Raw genomic sequence first — 22,052 nt, 5'->3', positions numbered from 1 at the left:
CTGCCCCAGAATTAACGCGGGGAGCGTCCGAACTGCCCCAGAATTCACCCTGAGGGCACCGGCACCGCCGAATCAGGCCGGGGGCACCCCGGAGTTAACGCGGGGAACGTCCGAGCTGCCCCAAAATTCACCCCGAGGGCACCCGGGCACCCCAGAGTTAACACTGGGAGCGTCTGAACCGCACCAAAATTCACCCCAGGGCACCCAGGCACCCCAGAGTTAACGCTGGGAGCGTCTGAACTGTCCCAGAATTAACACTGGGAGAGTCTGAACTGCCCCAGAATTCACTCTGAGGGCACCCAGGCACCCCAAAATTAACACTGGGAGCGTCTGAACTGCTCCGGAATTCACCCCGAGGGCACCCGGGCACCCCAGAATTAACACTGGGAGCGTCTGAACTGCCCCACAATTAACACTGGGAGCATCTGAACTACCCCAGAATTCACCCTGAGGGCACTGGCACCCCCGAGTTCACCCCGAGGGCACCCAGGCACCCCAAAATTAACACTGGGAGCGTCTGAACTGCTCCGGAATTCACCCCTGGGGTACCCGGGCACCCCAGAATGAACCCTTGGAGCTTCTGAACCGCCCCAAAATTAACACTGGAGCACCCGGGAAGGCCAAAATTCACCCCCAAAATCACCCTGAGGGCACCCGAACTGCCCCAAAATTAACACTGGGAGCATCTGGACAACACCAGAATTCACCCTGGGGGCACCCGGGCACCCCAAAATTAACACTGGGGCACCCAGGCACCCCAAAAATCACCTTGGGGGCACCTGGACAACCCCAAAATTAACACTGGGGCACCCAGGCCGCCCTAAATTCACCCTGGTGGCACCTGAACCACCCCAAAAATCACCCTGAGGGCACCTGAACAACCAAAGCTTAAACCTGGGGGCTCCTGAACTACCCCAAATTAACCATGAGGGCACCTAAACAACCAGACAAATTTACCTGGGGGCATCAGAACCACCCCAAAATTAACCTTAGGGGCACTTGAACCTTGTAAATTCACAATGGGGGCACCTGAACCCAATAAAATTCCCACTGGGGGGATCTGAAACCCCCAAATTAATTATGGGGGGCACCTCAGCCCTCCCAAAATTAACCTTGGGGGCACTTGAAGCCAACAGAATGAACACTGAGCCCCTGCAAATTAACCTTGGAGGCATCTGAATCCACCAAGTCAATCCCAAACCCCCAAAATCAGACCTTGGGGGGCACCTGAGCCCCCCAAAATCAAACCCTGGGGTCCAGGGGGCATCTGAACTCCCCCTCCCAAAAAGGGAGGGGAGGGAGTTCAGCACATAAAAATTAGGCTGTTAAAATAACCAGTCACAAAACTTCCTTTTTGAACCAAATTTGCTCCCCCCAAACCTCTTTTCCCCAAATAATTAATTTTTACAGACTTTAAAACCATCAAAAATGTGTCCAAATGCTTCTTGCTTCAACTCTCTATAAAATTTTAATGACTGTGCTCCCGTTAAGTAAATATTTGAAACAGAAAAATAACCAGTACTACATTTGCTTTTTTTTTTAAACAATAAATAAGCAACTTTGTTGTTGTTGTTGTTTTTTTAACAAGAATGAAATATAAACTTTGCACATCCAAAATACAATATACAACTTATTTCCAAAAGGACTTCCTGATGGCAGAAACAGTAAAACCAGGTGATGAACTGAAGTTTTCCTACAGAGACCAGGTGATGTTGCAGCTTTTTCTTCCAAGTTCCACAATTCCCTGCTGGATTTTCCTACTTGGAGTGTGAGGTATCGGGCTCCAGGGTTGGATTTTGGTCAGAGCCTGGTGGAACCAACATTTGGTGGTGGTAAATTTGTTAAGACTGACAAAGCGTGAATGTCCCCAAGACACCGAGGTGAATTTATCTTTTTGGGAAGGCTGATGGGCGTAAGGCCAAGGAGGATTTTTAGACTTAAACCATGTTTTACCCAGCTGAAATGGATCACATCCCCTTCCAAAAGAACAAAAGGCTGTGAGGGCTGTGTGGTCAAAACCATGAGAGCAGAGGTGAACAATTATCTAGAAATGAAGTTGTATCAGTTTTCCGTAACGCAGGAAACGAGAGATTCCCATGAAAGGATTTGTTGTCAAACTTCCCTCAGAAACCCAGCTGAACACAGAGCTGCAGGGGAACAGCACAGAGCTCATGGACAAACCCCTCTGAGGTGTCCCAGCAGCTCCCTGCCCTGCCTCATGTGGAGTGCAGCTGGCTTTGTCTCTCAGTCTCAGCTTTCCTCTCCTGCCTGTGGGTCATGGCAGCCCAAAAAGTGATTTTTTTCAGCACTTCCTGCAGAAGTTTGGATGGCAAGCAGGGAATTTGCTTCTCCAAGAGAGCTGCGTTCTTCCCAATGCAGTCAAGACACAGCCTGAGGAAGGGAAATACAAAAAAAAAGAAAAAAAAATTGAAGTAAATGGTTTCTATTCTAACAGATGACACCTAGTAAAAGCTGGTGATGTGCATTAATTACAGGTGTTAATTACAGGTGCAGGGAATTACACAGCAGCAGTGATTAAATTGCTGTGCAGCATCACACACGGAAGGGTTTGGGTATTTCCTGAGGAAGAAATTGGGTATTTCACCCCATTTCTGCAGGAGCAGTGGCTAAAACACCACGTGGGGTGGTGGGAGGTGTCCCTGCCCAGGGAACACGATGGGATTTAAGGCCTCTCCCAGCCTAAACCATTCTGGGATTCTGTAACCAACTCACCTGAGCAGGGAGTAAGGCTGAGTCTGAAATATCAGCAAGTCACTGCAGTGACCCTGAGCAGAAGAAAAGAACCATTAGAATGGCAAACAGCTCCTCTCTACCTCAGCAATCCTCTACAATAATGCCACATTTATTACCACGTGCATGACTTAGAAATATTCTCCTTGACCAACTATTTATAAGGAACCTGAATTACAAATTCCTTTTTATTCTCTCAGTCAAGAAAGCCTCAGTGGAATCAGTGGTGTGTAAATTATAATTAAATTATAATCTGTGGTGTGTAAATTGTAATAATTTCCTCAGTGATGTGTAATTTGTAATGGTTTCAGTTACCAATTTGAGCAAATTGTTTGAGTCAAACTCAATCTAGTTCTGTTTTTTTTTAAATGGAATTGTAATTGAAAAATTAAAATAAATCAATTAATATATTTTTATACTGAAGTTTTCCTACATAGACCAGGTGATGTTGCAGCTATTTCTTCCAAGTTCAATTAATTTTCTTCAATTAATATATTTATTAATATAGAATAATTTTATTTATTTATTTGCTCAGAGGTTTTGCACTCCCCATCTGTGGAAGGGTCCATGGCCAGGCTGGATGATGCCTGGAGCAACCTGGGATAGTGGGAGGTGTTCCTGCCCAGGCAGGGGTGGATTCAATGGACTTTAAGGTCCCTCCCAACTGAAACCATTCCACAATTAGATATTAATTGTAATGATCTCAGTGATGGGATTTATTGTTCAGTTTACTGACCGTGTCCATAAAAAGCAAATCATCTTTGCTGCCCCCAAACACCATCACTTCTCCCTCCTGCCCAAGGCAGGCTGTGTGCCACAACCTGCAAATCAAACCACAAACACCATGAGTGCCCAAGGAACAAGGACTTGTGTGTTAGCAGCAAGACAAAGCCATTATTTCAGAGGTAAAAAATAACACCTTCAAATTTATTACTTGTTTGTTTAATAATATAAAATAAGAGAGCAATGTGACTCCTCAGCTCATGAGAGTTATTTTCATACAGACCGATATATTTTGTTATTATTTGACTTTTCTGTATTCTGGGCATATAAACTTTGTCTTATTTATCACCACAGTGGAAAATTTTTTGGCAACTCTACAAACCAAGCTTTTGCCAAGCTTTTCCTGTTGCAATTTTCCACTTTCTTTGGTTCAGAAGTACAATTTTCTTGTGGCTTTCAGCCTGGGGTGGTTCTCAGTGCTGACACAGATCCCTGAGCACTTGGAGCTCCAGTTCTCCTGTTCCAGTCTTACCCTTCCCCCAGAGATTCCTGGGATCACTGGCTGTGAGTCAATAACTTCCATCACACCAAGGAAGTTTTGTCATAAAGACCCCACAAAATCAAAGCCTGACTTTATAATCTTTGGGAAAGATCCTGCCCCTTCAGCAGCCACCCCTGGTGGGGATTTATTTTTCATGATTAGATTTTTCTGCTCTGTCACCACTGCTGATGGACTTAAGAGCCGCTGAACCAAAATCAAACACACCACTGAAGTTTCATGCAAAAATCAACTTTCCCCACTTTCTGTCTCCCTTCACATCAGTCCTTAGGTACCTCACCTTTTCCCTTCCTCATACCTGTGCACAGATCTGTCTCTGCCTGCTCTGCATTAGGGAAACTCTGGGCTTGGTCACGGAGAACACGGGGAAGCCTTTCCTGCCTGGGCTCTGCTGACATCCTAGCTCGCAACCTGAGGCTTTTCCTACTGCCTGAGAGCTCCTGTCCTCCCATGGGCTGCTCTAACTTATCACCTAAACATTCTAACAAAGCACGTTATTGAATCACACAGGGCTCTTCCAGCCACAGCAACAGCATTACCTGGCAATGAGAACATTGGGAATCCAGGGGTTAAACAGTTTCTTCTCTACTTATTGCCTGAATAAAACTGATGGACAGAGAGAGGAACAGTATTTTCTACCAGTTGTGGGAGTGAAAACATTGGGAATCCAGGAGTTAAAATCTGTTCTTTATTTCAACCCAGCATGCAAAACTAAAATTGATGGCTAGAGAGAGGAACAGTATTTTCTACCAATCCAGGATCACCTGAGAAGGCAATATTTTAGAAATTCTAAAAATTGGAGGTTGAAGGAAATTATTCTCTACAGAATTTAGGGAGGGAATCAGAGTTGCAGAAGCATCAGGAAAAGGCTCTAATAAATGTCATTACAGAGCAAGAGAAATATATAAAATAAGTACACATAGATGTATTACTGCTCTGCACTTTAAGAGCAACTGAACTGATTTAAAGCTTTTCCAGCTGCAGAGATCCTGCAGAAAATAAAATTATGGTACAAATACTTGACACTTAAGCAGTTCAGTGTATGGACAGGCTTTTGGTGTGGTTCCTTTTATCCACCCCAAACCCCCTGGGACACATCCCAGTGTCACCTGCTCCAGGTGGCCCTGCCTTGGCAGGGGGTGGGACTGGAGGATCTCCAGAGGTCCCTTCCAACCCTAACATTCTGTGACTTCCTGAAAAAATCCATCAGGTTTTGGGCTTTGCTGGAAGGAGGGGAGGTCCTTTAGTTCTAGAAAGATTTAGGTCCAGGAAAGCTCCTCAGCCCTACAACCCAAATCCCAAAATCCCCTGGGAAGCACCTGGGGGGCTCAGGGATCCCTGATCCTCCCAGGCACAGAGTTATTCCAGCTGAGCTGCTGCTCCCCAGCACATCCCAGGAAAAATCACAGCACAGGGAAGGTTCAGGAGACTCAAGAACTGAGCCCAGAGCCCTGGCTGCTCCTGCTGTGCTGTGTTTAAAGACTCCTCAGTCCTGAAATATCATAAAAAACATCACTGATCATAAATTGAAAGTATTTGGTGAGGCTGAGGTCTGAGTTTATTTGGGTTTGAAAGAATTTGAAAGGTAAAAAGGCAGAAAAGTTGGTTTAGCTGTGGCTGTTGTGTTTAAAAGACAGCCCAGAATAGGATAAAACAGGAAGAAAATTAATTAAGGTGAAGATATTTCAGTAACAAGGCAGGGAGCAGAGAAGAACTGGACATTTTTGTATCAGAAAAAAATTATATTAAATTGTCATTATGATATAAATATTGTAATAATAAAATAATAAAAAATTAAATACACATACTGTGATATATATTATAAATTGTGCTGAGAGCTCCTGGGTGAATGCAGGGAACTAAGTCAATGAAAATCTGAATATTTACTATCTACAGCAAACCAGTTCAATAATTTTTAACTTAGAAACACAGATAATGCTTCAAACACTGGGTTACTCAATTTTGCTTTTGAACCCTGAAAGAGGAATCAACTTTTTCACGGTTCTCTCCTCCCCTGTTTCTAACCATGTATAAATATTAATGAGCTTTTGTTTTTCTCCTTGGTTATTTATTCCTCCAATTTTTATGGTTTGTTTGCAGAACAATAATTTGGCTGGTCCCTTGAACACCCAGATCCTTCACGAGAAAAAAAACATCTTTTCATGCAAATAAGCATCAAATACACTAATTAAAAATGAGGCATGAAGGAAAAAAAAGCTACACTGCACTAATATTCTAAAATATTCTTTAAAAATACGGTTCAAGAATTTAAAAATGGGTTCATTTTGCAAAAGGATTCAGTTTCAGCACACATGAGTTCTGTTTCTGTACCTGGGCCTGCTCTTGGGCAGATGGGTGAGCTGCTTCCATCCATTTGTTGCAATGCTGTGGATCCAACCATCACCTGCAATGTGAGAACACTCATTAATGGGCTTTTTGGGACAAAAAAGTAGCTTTTTATTCACACAAGCAGCTCTAAGAGCATGTTTATTTAGGTAGCAGTAAAGCTGCATGAAGCTGCATCTTTTCACTCTTTGTGATTTAATGTTGCCCCAGAACCCTCCCTGCACTGAAATCTGGAATTAAAACACACCCAATCCCTTTCTTTTGGGTAAATTGAGAAAATGATCTCCTCCCTGTGCATTTATCTGTGAAATTATTATTTCTCTTAAAATTATTTTTGCCAATTTCTTTTTTTTTCATAGAAACAAGATGCCTTTTCTACAAAAGCAACTCCTATCAGCTATCCCACACCCTGTTTGTGTGATCTGAAAAGCACAATAGAATTAGAATTATTTCTGTTACTCTGAATTACTTACTCAAAGGAACATTATCAGAGCTTAGTCCACCAAAAAGGAAAAGTCTGTCATCCCCTATGGGGGTCAGCGTGTGCCAGGAGCGATCTCTGGGCTTCTCTCCACTGATATTAATCCTGGGGGAAACAAAGAAACAAAACCCCCAAATGTTCAAACAATGCTGAAATTGTTTAATTCTTTCATTTAAATTAATTTGGCAGAAAATTTCAGTTTGTTCTAGAACCACCTGGGTGTTTTCTCAGTGAAAAAAGAGATTAAATACCCAAATAAATTCCGTGTACATGTAGGGAAACGGTTAATTGAGATCAAATTGATGAATCCTGAGGGGCTACAGGCTCTCCACTCCAAGGAAAATGATTTTAAATGACACAAGGATTGTGGCTTTACCTCTGATCCAAAAGCCTCTTCAAGCTGCTGCTCACCCAGACTTTGAAATGTAATTATTAGTAAAGAGGGGCTTTCCTAAGTACAAAACAGATGGAGGTTTACTATTGATAAAATCTCATTTGAAATCTATTTCAGCTGAGCTGTATTGGAATTGATTTTATTTTAGTTGGGTTTGCTTGAGAGTGTGAACAGTAAAGATCTTGATATCCCAAAAAACAATTTCGTGGAGATAATTAAACAGGGACTGCAGAAGTGCCCTGCTAAATTTGGAACTCAAGTCAAGGCCAAGTTGCAATAATTGTTTGAATCCAAGTGAAGAAAAGAGGCCAAGTACTAAAATTGGCCAAGTACTAAAATTGGCAACCTGGGCTTTGATGGTTTAAAAGAAGTATCAAACAGATACTGATAATTGATAAAATTTCAATTTTCACACACAAGAAATGATCCCAGTACCAGAAATAACCAAATTCTGAATGACAGTTTAGTAGAGCTCAAGGCAGGGAAAGCAGCTCCTGGGCAGTGGCAGCTGAAATGAATTTTGCAATCTCCTAACCCTAATCCTGGGTTAGCAGGTTCATATCATGCAATTCCTTAAGAAAGCTGGGTAGAGTTGAGTAAGAAAAAAAAAAACCTGACTGGTTAGTAAATAAAATCATTATTTACTAATAATATATATTAGCTCCCTTTGTGATAAGAGGAATAAATAATAATGAATAAATACAAACACGTTATCTCCTGTGAAAACTCTTTTTTCCCCCCAATATATATATATATTTTTTGTCTTAAATCTCTTTTTTCAGTCTCTCAAAGACTCTGCAGAGGTGCTGCAACTGCTGAACAGAAGATTCCTATATTTATAGCGAGCCAATATATAAATATATCAATATTTATTTATATACACTATACTAAATCATGGATAAATCTTAGGAGCTTTTCTTGGATTACAATATAGAAATAACTTGAATTTTGGAAAAATCTTCATTTTTTAAGGATTTCATGGCCTTTTATAGAAGAGACCTTTTCCCAATTTATGCTGTAACTATAGACAGTAAAGCCAGCATTCAAAAAGCCCTAAAACCTGGAATTCCATCTGGATAAATGTAGCCAGGCTGAAAATGAGGGTGTTAAATCACTCCATGCTGTGCTTTAAACAGCACCAGCAGTGCTCTGGTGCAGAGCAGGAAAAGCTCAGCAACCACTATCAAATCCAATTCCATTGAAATCACAATCCAGCAGCTGTTAGAAGTCCCCAAACCCTCATTCTCCTCTTGGAAAAGCTGCAGGAATAGCTCTGGAACTATTTAACAATATGTTTCCATCTTCTAAATTCAGTTTTAAGTGTTACAAAAGCAAACCTACCTTCCAGACCAAGTCCAAGTGTCTAAATTCAGGCAGTGCAAATCATTCATTCTGGTTTGCTAAAACAAAGAAATAAAATCCCACTCGGGTTATTTTAAGCAAACAATAAACAAAATATTTCAGTGAGGCCTTCCTGGGACAGAATATTCCAAGTACCAATAGTTTGAAGAAATCTTTACCCACTTGCCTTAATATAAATCTGAATTATGTGGCAGATGAAAAGCTTTTCTCCTTATAAAAACCATGCAACTCTCAGGAAAGTGCCTGGAGAAATATTTCCAGTCATGCAACTATGGGGCCAATTTTAGCTTCTAAAAGTGAAGAACTTTGTGGGATTTATCCAGTTCCTGCAAATGTTTTTAATTTCCATCCACAGAACTCCTGGCAGGGCAATGCAGAAGGTGTTTTACTCTCCTATTGTTGCCTGGTGTTATTTTCCTTGACATTGTGATCAGAAGTTTGTATCCTCCTGTCTGGTCACTACTCCTTGGAGTATCCTGGTAGTGCTGTACTCTGGATATCCCCAGAAATGTCCATCATTTGTGCTTTTCCCTCTTTTCCTTTCACAAAGTGACCACCAGCAAGGTTTTAGGACCCTGTAGCATTTGCCATAAAATAAAATGGGAAATCTTTCCTCTTGCTTATCTGCCTGGGGTTGGAGATGGAGGAAGTCTCTGACTGCCTTGGGGTGGTGACAAAAGGATTTCTTTGCCTGCCTGGGAGCTGGGATTCCCCTGGGAACTACAAAAACCATCTGGGAAGTAGGGAAATGTTTCTTGCCTTACCTTCCAACTCCTTTTCTCCCTGGGCAGTCCATAGCTCTATTAGAAAAAGCCTTTCTCCAGCTTGCAGATCCTCTGAGGCAGAACTAGGCTGACAGGAGTGCTTGTAGCCTAGGAGTGAGGCTGAGGGACCTCCAGAGCTGCCCAGCAGAGCTCTGGGAAGTCTCTCAGGGATTTCAGGGAACAGCAAGGCTTTCAGGAATGCTACAACCTCCTCTGCCAAGCACTGCTGCCCTGCTGGGCTGGGAAGGGAATGGGAAGCAGCATTTTGGAGAGGGAGGGCAACAGGATAAAAACAAGATTGTGAGGGTTTGGGGCATTGCCTGAGCCATTTTATCCCTGAAGAGGGTGACTAAAACAACCAAGTGTGGTCCAGCTGACAGCCAGGGGAACACATCTGTCTTCCATGACACCCCTACCCAGGTTCCTGCTCCTTCTGGTGCCTTTGAAGGGCACGAGGGGATCAAATCATCCAAGCAGAAAGCAAAATGCAGTTGGCATCTTCTGTACACTTGGGGCAAACCCAACATCCTGGCCTCTACAACTGGAAATATTCAATCATGTTGGAGTAATACAATTTGATATGAAGGAGATCTATCAAAGAAAGTTGCTGTTATGGTGAAAATTAAGGTTTCAAGAGGATCCTGTTCAAGACCTCCTCGCTGACTTTCCTTTCCTGGGCATTAGGCAGAAGATGGAGAAATTCTCTTTCCTGCTCCCTGGGAAATCAATGTGTTATCATCTTTGCATTCTCATGGCTCAACAGCTGGGCAGATGCAGAATTACAGCAACCTCATTCTGAATTCAAAACACCACCAACTGTCCAAGACTGAGGCCTTTAACAAATAAAAGCACCTTTCTACCCAACCCTTCTTTGGGAAGCTGGAACCACACAGGTTTACAGGATCATCACTTGCCACACAGCTCTCCTGCAGTTTCTCATGGATTTCTCTTTCCTCCTCTATTTCATCATTCTGCTGCCAATCCTAAAGTGATTTTTAATTGGCTTAAGAGCACCAAGCCTCCGAAGAGGGTTGGAATTTCCCTTGGAGGGCTCCAAGGGCTCCTGAGACACTCTGCTTATCTCTGGCAAGTTGATTTCTTGGCAGCCCAGTGCAAGTTAAGCAGGAGCTGCCTGGTCTCAGGATTAGCACTATGAAAGGCTTTAAGGGTGACATTATTCCCAGCTCCCTGCTGGGACAGGGAATTCTGCAGCTCTCCCTCCTGGATTTACAATCAAAAGCTATTCCAGCTCCGAGCTTTGCCAAGAGAAGGACTGCAGCTCCACGGATCTTCTGAGCTTTGCTGACAGGAAATATAAACATGCTTACATTAAGGCACCAGATGTGTGAAGAGCTGCTGCTGCAAAGACTTTGGTTTATTTACTTAATTCTCAACATGAAATTTTTCCACTTAAATCAAACACAAGACTCGCATCAACTTCTGGACTAACTCTCCTTCCTTCCCACTTTCTCCCATTTCTGTTTTTCCAGGGGCTTACCTGAAGGAACTGAGTCCACATAACACTTCTGAGCCTGTTTTCAAATGATTCCTGGTACAACTGATTCTCATCATCATCATCATCATCTTCTTTTACCAGTTCTAGCTCCAAGTTTGGAAAAAGGTGCCCTTTCCTCCCAGAAAGATGAATAGGAGAAGCCTCATGACACTTCCTGGCCCTTTCTGGTTCCTTGCAGAGCCTTTTCCCTGGGAAGATTTGTATTATGGTGAACTAGAAGGAGAAGGAGGAGCAGAGCAACCCCGTGTTTGCTCCTTAATTTCTGGAGAAAAGCAGAACTTCATCCTTTGGGGAGGAATTATTCCTGGTGTCAGGAAATTTAGTGGTTTTCTGCTGTCTTTAGCTTTTTCTTTTCATGACTTACATTAATTCCTCATGCCCCATTGAATGTTCCCTCACCTTTTTATGTTTCCTTCCATTTATTTCTAGGACAGAAAATGGATCAATAATAATCACCAAGGTGAAAATTACACTTGCTGCTCTCCTACAGAATTAAACACAGCTTTCCACAATTTCACTCTTCTCTGACATGGGCTCCCGAGTGGTTTCACTGAAATTTAGCAAGTTTTTAAGGAAGCTGAAGAGAAAAACCTTTTGAGATCAGAATGCTGTAGTCAAACAGAGTTAAACAGAAGCCTGAGGGCAAATCCTGTGAGGGCAGTGGAGGAGTGACAGGTGAGCTCCAGCTAAATCAGGATTTCACTGGCAGGGGCTGCATGGAACCCCAGCTGGAGTTACACAGCAGTTCAAGAGTGCAGCAGCCCCCGGGGTGAGCACAGAGCCCTGGGGGAAGGAGGCTTTGGAGGTGCTCAGGAGGAACTGGCAGGGCAGGACCAAATCATCCAAGGGACCTTTCCACGCCCACATTTGGGGTTTTTCCCTCTCAGCTCGCTGAGGGAGGAGCAGGACTTGGCTGTGGTCAGCAAGGGTTCAGTTGTGAGCACACAGGACAGGGGCACAGGGCTCACTCAGGGCATGGATAATCCTGATTTTTCACTCTCCTCAAATCTCTTTATTTCCTTCAGTTATCTGCAAACCCAGCTTGTCCAATCCTACAGCTCTGGGAGGTGCTGAGTGCAGCTCTCTCAGGCTTGAGGAACAATTCCAGAGATCCTGAATCAAAGGTCACATAATGGCAGGAACAAACAGGATCCATTTTAATTCTTTTCTTTTCTGTTTGCTCTGGAAAGGCACTTAAATAAAAAACTTCCTGCAGGTGTGGGAGGCAATTGAGAGTGGGCAATGGCTGGACACGGTGTGGTCACTCTGAGCAACAGGAGTGGAAGGAGTGCAGATTAGCCAGCAGGAAAATCAGGGAATGGGGAACAAAGTGCAGTTTTACACTGCTTTGTTTGCCAGGATTTGGGAATACAGGGTTGAGGCTCTGGCAGCTTTCCAAGGTGGAGCTGGAATATGTTCATTCCCAAACTAATTCCTTCTCTTTTTAAGACCAGAACTACAGGAACACAGCACTGGGGGCTCTCAGAAGCTTCTTCACTGTCAATTTTGGAGATAGAAAACATCCAGGCTCATCCTCTAGCTGAGTAGGATTAAAGGTTCTAAATCAGCTGTAGTGAAAAGAGCTAAAAACTTCAATTAAAATAAAACACAAGAGTGCACAGTCACTGAAATTGGGAGGGTTTTTAACTTGCCTTACAGGATCTGTTTCTTACATCAGTGCTTCAGCAGAGAGGAGCTTGAGTAGAAAATCTCCTTTAATTAGCACTGGAGAAATTCCAAGTGCTGCTGAGAGGTTTGAGTATCTCCCTGCTGTAATCAGGGGGGTGGTGCCAATGGCTTTTTTAAGTTAAAAAGAGTCAGGAAGAGTAAAAATTACACAGCCACAATCCAACCCTAAATCACTTATGCACAGATTGCATCCTTTTGTCTATTACCTCTTCCAGACATCTGTATTTCAGTCACTTATGTGCAAAAAGTGGCAAAATTCAATTATAAAGCCAACTCACATCTGTTATTTACCACACAGTCATCCGTGTTTTACCTTTTTTGGGACAATCATTAATATTACAGACAGAAATATTCTTCTTTTTGTAGAGGGTGATGACAATCAGCATCCTGGATTCAGAGCCCTGAACATCCAGGTTAGGCCAAAGACATTTGGGATTTTTTTTTCCTACTACAAAATGACCAAAAAAAAAAAAAGAAAAAAAGAAAAAAAGAAAAAAAAAAAGGCCAGGAGAATAATATGACTGCTAAGAAAATATTGAATTACCAGCACTCGTCCTCCAAAGATGTACCCTTTATTTCCCAGCACAGCACATGTGTGAGCTGCTCGAGGCTGAGGTGGATCTCCACCCTGAAAGAACCAAAATAATCCTTTAGAACACCAGCAAATCTCCTGGACAGTTTTATTTTCTGACCTACAAATCATCAGGAACTGCTGCTGAAACCCCTGGAAATCACATCTTAAAATCTGATGTTATATCCCCGTGCTAAAAAGTCCTCCCTGTGTAAATCAGAACTGAAGGTGGCAAAACTGGCTTTTACTTTGCAATGGTAATTTTACATTTTGCATTTGGTTTTATAGGGATTTTAGAACATCTTGTAAAGATCATAAACTGCTGCCAGACACTCTAAAATATACAACTTCTGCTGAGTTCTTACACAAACTCACCTGGATTTTATGAACTTTAGAGAATATTTTCATCTCAATAAGGCAGAGCTCTCCTGTTATCTGTGAGAGGTTATCCATGGTAATTATAGATGGGTACAGATTTCCAAAGGGCTGGAGCTCCTCTGCTGGGAAAACTGGGAATGTTCACCTGGAGAAGGCTCCAGGGAGAGCTCAGAGCCCCTTGCAGGGCCTGAAGGGGCTCCAGGAGAGCTGGAGAGGGACTGGGGACAAGGCATGGAGGGACAGGACACAGGGAATGGCTCCCACTGCCAGAGGGCAGGGATGGATGGAAGATTGGGAATTCCCAGAGCAGCTGTGGCTGCTCCTGCATCCCTGGAAGTGCCCAAGGCCAGGCTGGACAGGGACTGGAGCAGCCTGGGATAGTGGAAGTTTTCCCCAGTTTCTAGAGCACAAGAATTCTTCAAAAGTCAGTAAAATCCCAATTGTGTCAAGATGTGAGACTAAAAACCACTCACTCGAATTGTTGGTTGAGACCAAGTCTGTGTGGTTGTATCAAAAACATGAACATCATTGTGCCATCCCCAGAATATCTGTCCTTCCTAAAAAAAAAAAAAAAGAAGAAATTAAAAAAAAAAGATATATTTTATTTTAAATTCTTTCTGCTTAGTGAAGGATACAAACCTGGAAGGGATCTGTCCAAACAGAAAATACACTAAAATAGGCAATTTCATGAAAAGATGTGGTGATATTTTTAAGAATGCTGCAGCAGCTTAGATTCACTTGAAGGTCAGCAGCACCCAGGGATGTTCAGGCTGGTGACACCTGAAAATTGGTTTTGGGCCCCAACACCAGACACTGCAGCAAATTTCACCTTCTAAATTTTGTTGTAATACACTGAGAAATTAAGAGATTGTAAAAAAACAATTTTTGTGTGTCCACCTTTAACATTTGAGGTCAGGAGCTTCCTGTCAATACTCTGCTCAGTCATCTTTGTATTAATTACAAGAAATTACTGTAGGAAAGTTGATTATCCAGGCATCCTTCTGGAAAATAAATTCAATAAATTAACTCAGAGTATTTGTCACTTAGACTTGGGAAGCTCTGAATTCTCTAATGTTACTTCAAAGAAATAAATTATAAAAATTATTAAATTATATTATTAAAAATATTATTTTTTTCCTGGGATTTTTAGCTTTAAAATATGCCTTCAGATTAAAATCCTGCCTTTTTCTTTCTGTGACAGCATTTAATTCACTGCACTCCAAGCCCAGCACTGGAACTTGGAATATGCAGAACAACCACCACTCTGGAATTTCAAACCTTAAAAAGATTCCAAATTTGCATTTCTGCTGCTGCTATAAATAAAAGAAAAATCAGATTTTCATGCTTATCAAGGATGATAAAAAGGATCTTTCTTTCCCCAATCAGAAAGCACAAATCAGTGGGAATGGGGACAAATCTCTTACCCAAAATGCATCGTGGACATCGAAACAATCACTGAGCTCATTGTGCTTCCTGCAGCCATAACCTCCAAAATAAATTAGCCTGAAACAACAAAACCAGTTCATTCTTCTGTAGATAAGATGAAAATGAATAAGCTGTATTAATGAATATTTTGGGTTACTGCTGCACTAGCAGTAACATAAACACTGAGAATATTTTGTGTTGCACCTGGTGATGCAAACCCAAACAAGGTGAAGGTCACAGCCACACCCTCAGCAAACCTGACTGAAATCCACGCAAGGAAATTATTCAAGACACCTCAAAGTCTTTGTTCCTCTCCCTAAAAGTTTATTTCCAGTGCTGTTTTCAGGCAAAAATGGGAAATAACACCCAGGACAGCGAAATGCCTCCTTCTCTGCCTTTCCCTAGTGCAATTCCTGCTGCATTTCTTCGTTCTGTGTCCAATTTTAGGCAAGAAATGTTCCCAAAGTTTGTCCCACAGGACACAAAAAGTCCCTTTTTGGATTAGAAGAAAATTTTTCAGCCAAGCACTACTGAAGGATCCTCACACATCTCCCAGCCCAATATTCCACCCAGGAAGGGGGCCATTCACAAAGAATCTTTTTTTACATCAAAAGGTTCCTTTCTATCACCTACAATGGGTGATTTTCTCAGCGTGCAGATGACACAATACTTTGAATAAATGCAATTAGTTTTGAATAATCTTGTGTTAACAGCCAGGGAGTTGTTCAAATATCTGTATTTTCCTATCTCTTGCAGTTACATTAGAATTACAAAACCAAGATCTGGCACCCAGGGGCATTGCACAGCTTATGCAAAACCTCTTTAGATGTGGAGTCCAGACAGAGATAAATCATTTCCATCTGATAATGTGCACTATAAATCACATTCTGACTTGTTTGTAACACATTTAATAATAAATCATTGACAGGGCACCAGCTTGTGATCACTTCTGCCTCATTATCCAGACATTTTCCATAATAAACACAAAATCTGGAGTATTTCTGTTTAGCCAAATCTGTTTTCTAAACACACTTAGTCACTTTTCCAACACAAATGTCCAGGCTGACTCAGTCCTTGCAAGATAAAGGTAATCACTGAAATGCCTTTGCAACTGCCAGCTGTTAAAATCCTTGGGAAAACACTAAATGGATTTATTGCAGGTAAATGTAATGCTTCAAATAATGAATATTGCAGAGAAAGTAATTTTATACAGTTTTTTAATGTGTTAAAATCATATAATAGATGCATGACACCTTTCTAAAGTGTAAAACATTCCACAAACTTGCCATAAATATCCCAGCCCTCTCCTAAAGTGGGATTTTATTTACCAGTAGTTCAGCTCGCAAGTGAGGAAACTGTGGTACAAAGTTGTTACAAAATCCCCCAGCAAGTCAAGCTAAAAATCAAGACATTCCTCCATCCCAATTTGACTTCTCTTCACTTTTTAACAGTTTCTCTCTGCAATTAACACAAATTAAATCTTTTCAATGTGTTACCTGTTTTTGTACACCCAGCAGGAAAGTTTATCACGAGGTGTGGGAGGTTGACCTTTAAAATTTGTGATTTTTTTCCACCTGTAGGTTCCGGTTTTTGTTCTCAAATTGACGTAATACAGCTTGAAAGGAAAGAAAAATGACAATGTTTTCAGTATAAAAACAAATCACCACCAGAAAAAAACAACCCACCACCCCCAGAAGCCTGGAAGTAAAAGAGGAACTGGCAGTGAACAATGGCAAATACACCACAAAAACAAAGTTAAAGTGGGAGAACTGGCACAAAGTTCCACCAGAGTCTCCAATTCACTGATTTTCTACTCAGGAGTCAACTCTGACTTTATTTATATTAAATGATAAAACAACAGATTTCATCTATTTTGTTAATTCCGTTTTCAGTTATAAGGAAAGCTGGTAGCTCTATTTTAACCTTAATTATGACCTGATTATTTAAAGCAGTGAATTGCTATCAAAGAGCAGAAAGAAAATTGATATTCAGAGACTAGTCTCAATTAAGGTTGTCAGAATATTTTAAAAAACCAATTGGGAAAGCACTGGCATAAATAAAGAAGGTTTAAAAAAATAAAGCTTTTTCTCAAATTTCTCTTTAATTCAAATACAAATATACCAGATAAACAACAAGGTTGGTATTAGTACTTATGAAAATACAATATTATGGGAAAAAAAAAAAAACTACAATACCCGATTACTGTATCCTTTATCATCAAATCCCCCAAAAATGTACAGCTTCCCATTGATGCTGGCCCCACAGCTGCCTGACATGGAGGTGGGTAACTCCCCTTCCATCAGGTGCATTGTCCTGCAATTAAAAAAAAAAAAAATATACATGAAGCTCCTTCCAATCTGCCAAAATGTAACAATCTCAAACAGATTTACTCAGAATTTTTAGATTTAAAAGGTAAAAATACAGTCTGGGCCATAACTAGGATTTGGAGCTGTAGTTGAAGTTGGGCTCCTGTGGTGGAAAAGAACTTCCAGGTGGATATTGTGTGTTAATAAAGTATCTTGATTCTTCTGGAGGTGAAATTCACATTAGGAGAGCTTTAGTAGAGCTGACACATTAATTACTCGAAATCTGGAAATATTATTAACCCCAGGAACTGCTGAAATGAGAATCTGGCATTGCTGGGATGTCAGAAATGGAACACTGGGGCTCTGCTGTGCCCTGCACTCAGCTCCACGTGTGGGACTGTGCTGAGAGCTCAGGCAGGCCAGGAGCAGATCCTGCTGAAATATAACCTGGGAAAACTCTTTAACCCAGATCACTTTCCTGATCCCTGGCAGCACAAACTGCTGGACTGGGACAGCAGGGAAAAAAGGGAATGTGAAGGGGCTTTGGGCAGCCCTGTCCCACAGGGAAGGGACAGCAAATCATGGTCTGTAGGGGGACAGAAATGGGGGGAAAAGGGGCAAGAGAATGGGGGGAAAGGGAAGAAAGGGCAGAGGAGGAAAGGGGAAAGAAGAGGAGGAGAAGAGGAGGAGAAGAAAATAAGAGGAGATGAAGAAGATAAGGAAACAAAAAGGGGAGGAAAAAAGAAAGTGGAGGGAAAGAGAAAAAAGGCAGGAAAAAACAAAGTGGAAGGAAAAAGGTCAAGTTCTGAGTTATTTTTGGGAGGAAAAAAAAAGTGGAAGGAAAGAGAAAAAGGGGAAGTTCTGAGTTATTTTTGAGTTGCAATGTACATGGAATTAATACACAAAAATAATAAATCCATAACTGTAACTAGATCAAGAGCCCAGGTAGCCAGGGTTTAACTGCTCTAACATAAAAGTTAAAGAACTAAGCCAAAATAAACTGCCAAGTAAATGCAGCTGTGTTAACAGAGCCTGGAGCCAACCATTTCCACCTTTCCCTTGCCCACAATAATTAGACTTCAGCAGGGATTGTGTTTCCTGGAGTTAATTTGCCAGCACAGGTCTGTCCTTCAGTGTTGACATTAAACACCTGCTGTTTAACAGGACCAACGTCCCTGAAGGCTTTTCCCTGCAGATCAGAGACAAAAAGCAGCTTCAGGTAATAATTTAATAGAAATGGTGCCACTCACCACAGCCCACTGTCCATGTCATAGATCCAGAGCTCATCGCTGGGCAGGTAAACTTCATTTTCTTCAATGGACTGAAAGGGGAACATCAAAATGCTCCATCAGTTCTGCTTTTTGTGTTTGCACACAGTGCCAAGCCATGTCACTCAGCAGCACTGAATGATCTCAAGGAAATCAGAAGTCACACCCCAGTGTTACTGCTCTGACCAGAAAATGAATTTATTTTAAAAACAAACAACTCATTCCTCCTCAGGACCGCTCAATAAAGGCACAGATGGACCAACTTCACATTTTACCAAGTAAAGATGTGTAACAACATCAACCAGACTTGAATTAAAACTTATTTAGATCCTTTTTACCAGGAGCTGTTTCCATTGGCATAGTGGAAAAATAAATAGAATATAAAAAGTGGACTGAAAACACAAGAAGTTACTTGCAGCAGTAACTTGAAAGACCAAGGTGTCACATATGAAGGAGAAAATTAATTCTTCTGTGGGAAAAAATATTTATGAAGATTCCTGAATACAGGTCATTAAGAAAGATAAATAATTTGGGAAATAATGATGAGGAAAAACAACAGGAGAGGAAGCCCAAAAAAATGCAGTACTCATTGTGAGTAACAACTACAGCATTAATTACTACCCTGGCAGTAGAAAGAATTAAAGTCTGGCAGTGAGTAAGCAGCCAGAGTCAGTAAACAAATAAAATCTGGCTCAAAATTAAACGAATGTGAAGAAGTTAAACACAAAACTGAAATTTAATTAGTGACAATTCAGTGGCTGATATTGATGACTTGCCTTCACATGATGTTTTACTATGAATTTCTCACCATGAAAGGTGCCAAGCAGGCAGGTACATCTTGTTTTTGGTAGATTTATTCTGCCAGATTTAGATTTATTTAACCTGTAGATTTATTTAACATCTGCTCTGCAGTTACACACTCCTGGCAGCTTCTGCCAGGAGCACAAGTTTCATCTCCATTTCATCTGGAGATGTCAGAGGTCGAGCACCTGCTCCAGAACCAGCTCTGAGCAAACACACTGATGCCAAAAATAAAGTTTGCTGGGCAGGAGTCAAGAGGCAACACGTGAAAAATGATTCATCTGTGTAAAGGGCTGCTTATAGAGCAACAGTTTTAGTAATATTTTCAACAGATAAATACGTAAAACTACTAAGAACACTTGCAAAGTTTATCTGCTAAACTCCATATACGTGGTCTTGAAAGTGCCACGAACCCAGAATTTTTTATTAGAAAACCTTTGAAAATATTGTGCTCATTAGCTCAACCTCAGTTTTAAAGGCCAGAGCATAAAAATTACTAAAGATTACCAGTGATTTAGGGGATATTTAATTGTACAGAGTATTATGGAGTTTAAATCCAGGAGTTTCCCACTAGAGTTCTTTGCTTGAGGACAAGCTTTGAACACTTTAAAGTTACCTTAGACCATGAAAAATATATATAGAATATGAAATATTTTTATAAAAATAACAGTTTCCACTGATCAAGACCAGGAATTACACCAAGCACAGGTATTTTCAATTTTATGGCCAATGTGCACAGACAGACAAGATAAGCAGATAAATATAAACAGAAAAATAACAGGTAATACTAAATGGATGTATTTATGTAATATCATTCTTAGCTCCCTTTTGGGTTGTATTCATAAGAGTTAAAAGACACAAGGACTTACTTATGACAGAACCAGAAGTGGTTTTTTATGGGAAAAAAAAAAAAAAAAAAATAAAAAAAAAAAAAAAAAATTGTGGGTGGGTTTCAGCCTGCCACCAGCTTGTTTTTGAGGCGACAGCAGTGCTTTGTACGGGAGGAAAACGCGCTGTAAGCACCACGCAACTGCTAATAAATAAAAAACACGGGGACTCAGCAGCGAGAACATGAATTACACCCTGGAAAAACTGAGCCACAAATGACAGAGTCGAGGCTTGAAGGGAGACGCGCTCTGCGCGCTGGGGAGCGAAGGAAGGGCGCGTTGGAAGGGGCCGGGAGCGAACCGGCTCCACCGGCCCTTCCCCACACGAGCTCCGTGAGGGAGGCGGCTGCGAGCGGGCCGGGAGGAGGGCGCTGATAGCGCAGGGAAAGGGTGGCGGGACAAGGCGATCGGAGCGGCCCCGCCGTCCCCTCAGTGCTGTCCCTTCAGTCCTGTCCCCTCAGCGCCGTCCCCTCAGTGCTGTCCCTTCAGTCCTGTCCCCTCAGCGCCGTCCCCTCAGTGCTGTCCCTTCAGTCCTGTCCCCTCAGCGCCGTCCCTTCAGCGCCGTCCCCTCAGCGCCGTCCCCTCACTGCCGCCCTTTCAGCGCCGTCCCCTCAGTGCTGTCCCCTCAGCGCCGCCCTTTCAGCGCCGTCCCCGCAGTCCTGTCCCTTTCAGCGCTGTCCCCTCAGCGCCGTCCCCTCCTCAGTCCTGTCCCCTCAGAGCCGTCCCCTCAGCGCCGTCCCCTCAGTCCTCTCTCTTCAGTGCTGTCCCCTCAGAGCCGTCCCCTCAGTCCTGTCCCCTCAGCGCCGTCCCCTCAGTCCTGTCCCCTCAGCGCCTCCCGCCGCCATTCGAACGGCGCGCGGCCGCCGCAGCCAATCAGCGCCCGCGCCACAGCCCCGGGCGCCCGCCGAGGGCTGAGGGCCGCGGCGGGGGGACCCCCCCTGCCCCGCTCCCCGAGCCCGCTCCCGCCGCTCCTTCCCGGCTCCCCCGCCCGCCTTACCACGTATCCTCCCCACACGTAGAGAAAGTTGCCGTCCACCACGGCGCAGTGGCCGCTGCGCTCCTCGGCCACGCAGAACTGATCCGCGGGGTCCGCCGCCATCTTGGGGGGAGGAAGAGGAGGAGGAGGAGGAGAGGGAGGAGGAGGAAGCGGCTCGGCCGCCTCAGGGCTCGCGTCCCGCCACCGCCTCCTCCGGGTGAAGCTGCGGCTCCGCCGCCGGTCGCTCCCCTGGGGCGGACGGGAAGCGAGGAGGGTCCAAAGTGTGGGGCGGCACCCGGCGCGCGTCGGGGTGGGAGCGGACGGGGAGCAGCGCGCTGCCCCCGGTGCCGGGCAGCAGTGCCGGGCTGAGGCGTGAGGCGGAATAAACCCTGCGGGAGGATGTGAATAATGCGGGAGGATGTGAATAATGGGCGCGAGAGGAGGAAAGGAGCGCCGGGAATAGGAGAGCTAAACGCAAACTACAGGGCAAGAAGGGAAGGAGGAGCCGGGTCCTAAAGCGGGACGGGGTTTAAGGCTCCGGGCAAGGGCATGGAGTGATGGACAAGGGGGAATGGCTTCAAACTGCCGGAGGGCAGGGATGGATGGGAGATTGGGAAGGAATTCCTCCCTGTGAGGGTGGGGAAGCCCTGGAATGGAATTCCCAGAGCAGCTGTGGCTGCCCCTGGATCCCTGGCAGTGCCCAAGGCCAGGCTGGACAGGGATTGAAGCAGCCTGGGACAGGGGGAGGTGTCCCTGCCATGGCAGGGGTGGAATGGGATGGGCTTTAATGTCCCTCCCAGCCCAAACCATTCCATGATCCTGTGGATTCTGTGACAGCACGGCAGAACTCCCTGT

At 43.3% G+C, this 22,052-nt stretch overlaps 1 protein-coding gene across 2 annotated transcripts; it reads right to left on the bottom strand.

Annotated features, from left to right (window-relative positions):
• Window positions 1-26: 26 nt before the first annotated feature.
• Window positions 27-21,466, bottom strand: KLHDC1 (kelch domain containing 1). 2 transcript variants are annotated; one of them, XM_053946565.1, is made up of 13 exons: window positions 21,219-21,466; window positions 18,516-18,586; window positions 17,155-17,272; window positions 16,456-16,574; window positions 14,959-15,037; window positions 14,008-14,091; window positions 13,130-13,213; window positions 8,596-8,654; window positions 6,853-6,965; window positions 6,365-6,437; window positions 3,488-3,572; window positions 2,734-2,786; window positions 27-2,391 (listed from the first exon to the last, which is right to left on the bottom strand). In XM_053946565.1, exons 1-13 carry the CDS (start codon window positions 21,318-21,320, stop codon window positions 2,217-2,219), a joined length of 1,215 nt encoding a protein of 404 aa, XP_053802540.1. In that variant the 5' UTR covers window positions 21,321-21,466; the 3' UTR covers window positions 27-2,216. The 2 variants fall into 2 exon arrangements, with proteins under 2 accessions (XP_053802540.1, XP_053802541.1); XM_053946566.1 differs by lacking the exon at window positions 21,219-21,466 and adding an exon at window positions 20,204-20,698.
• Window positions 21,467-22,052: the final 586 nt, after the last annotated feature.

Source organism: Vidua chalybeata, chromosome 6 (assembly GCF_026979565.1).
Source record: "Vidua chalybeata isolate OUT-0048 chromosome 6, bVidCha1 merged haplotype, whole genome shotgun sequence".
Taxonomy (NCBI): domain Eukaryota; kingdom Metazoa; phylum Chordata; class Aves; order Passeriformes; family Viduidae; genus Vidua; species Vidua chalybeata.
Note: the sequence above shows the minus strand (reverse complement) of the source record. Positions and strands in the feature narration are given on the sequence as shown.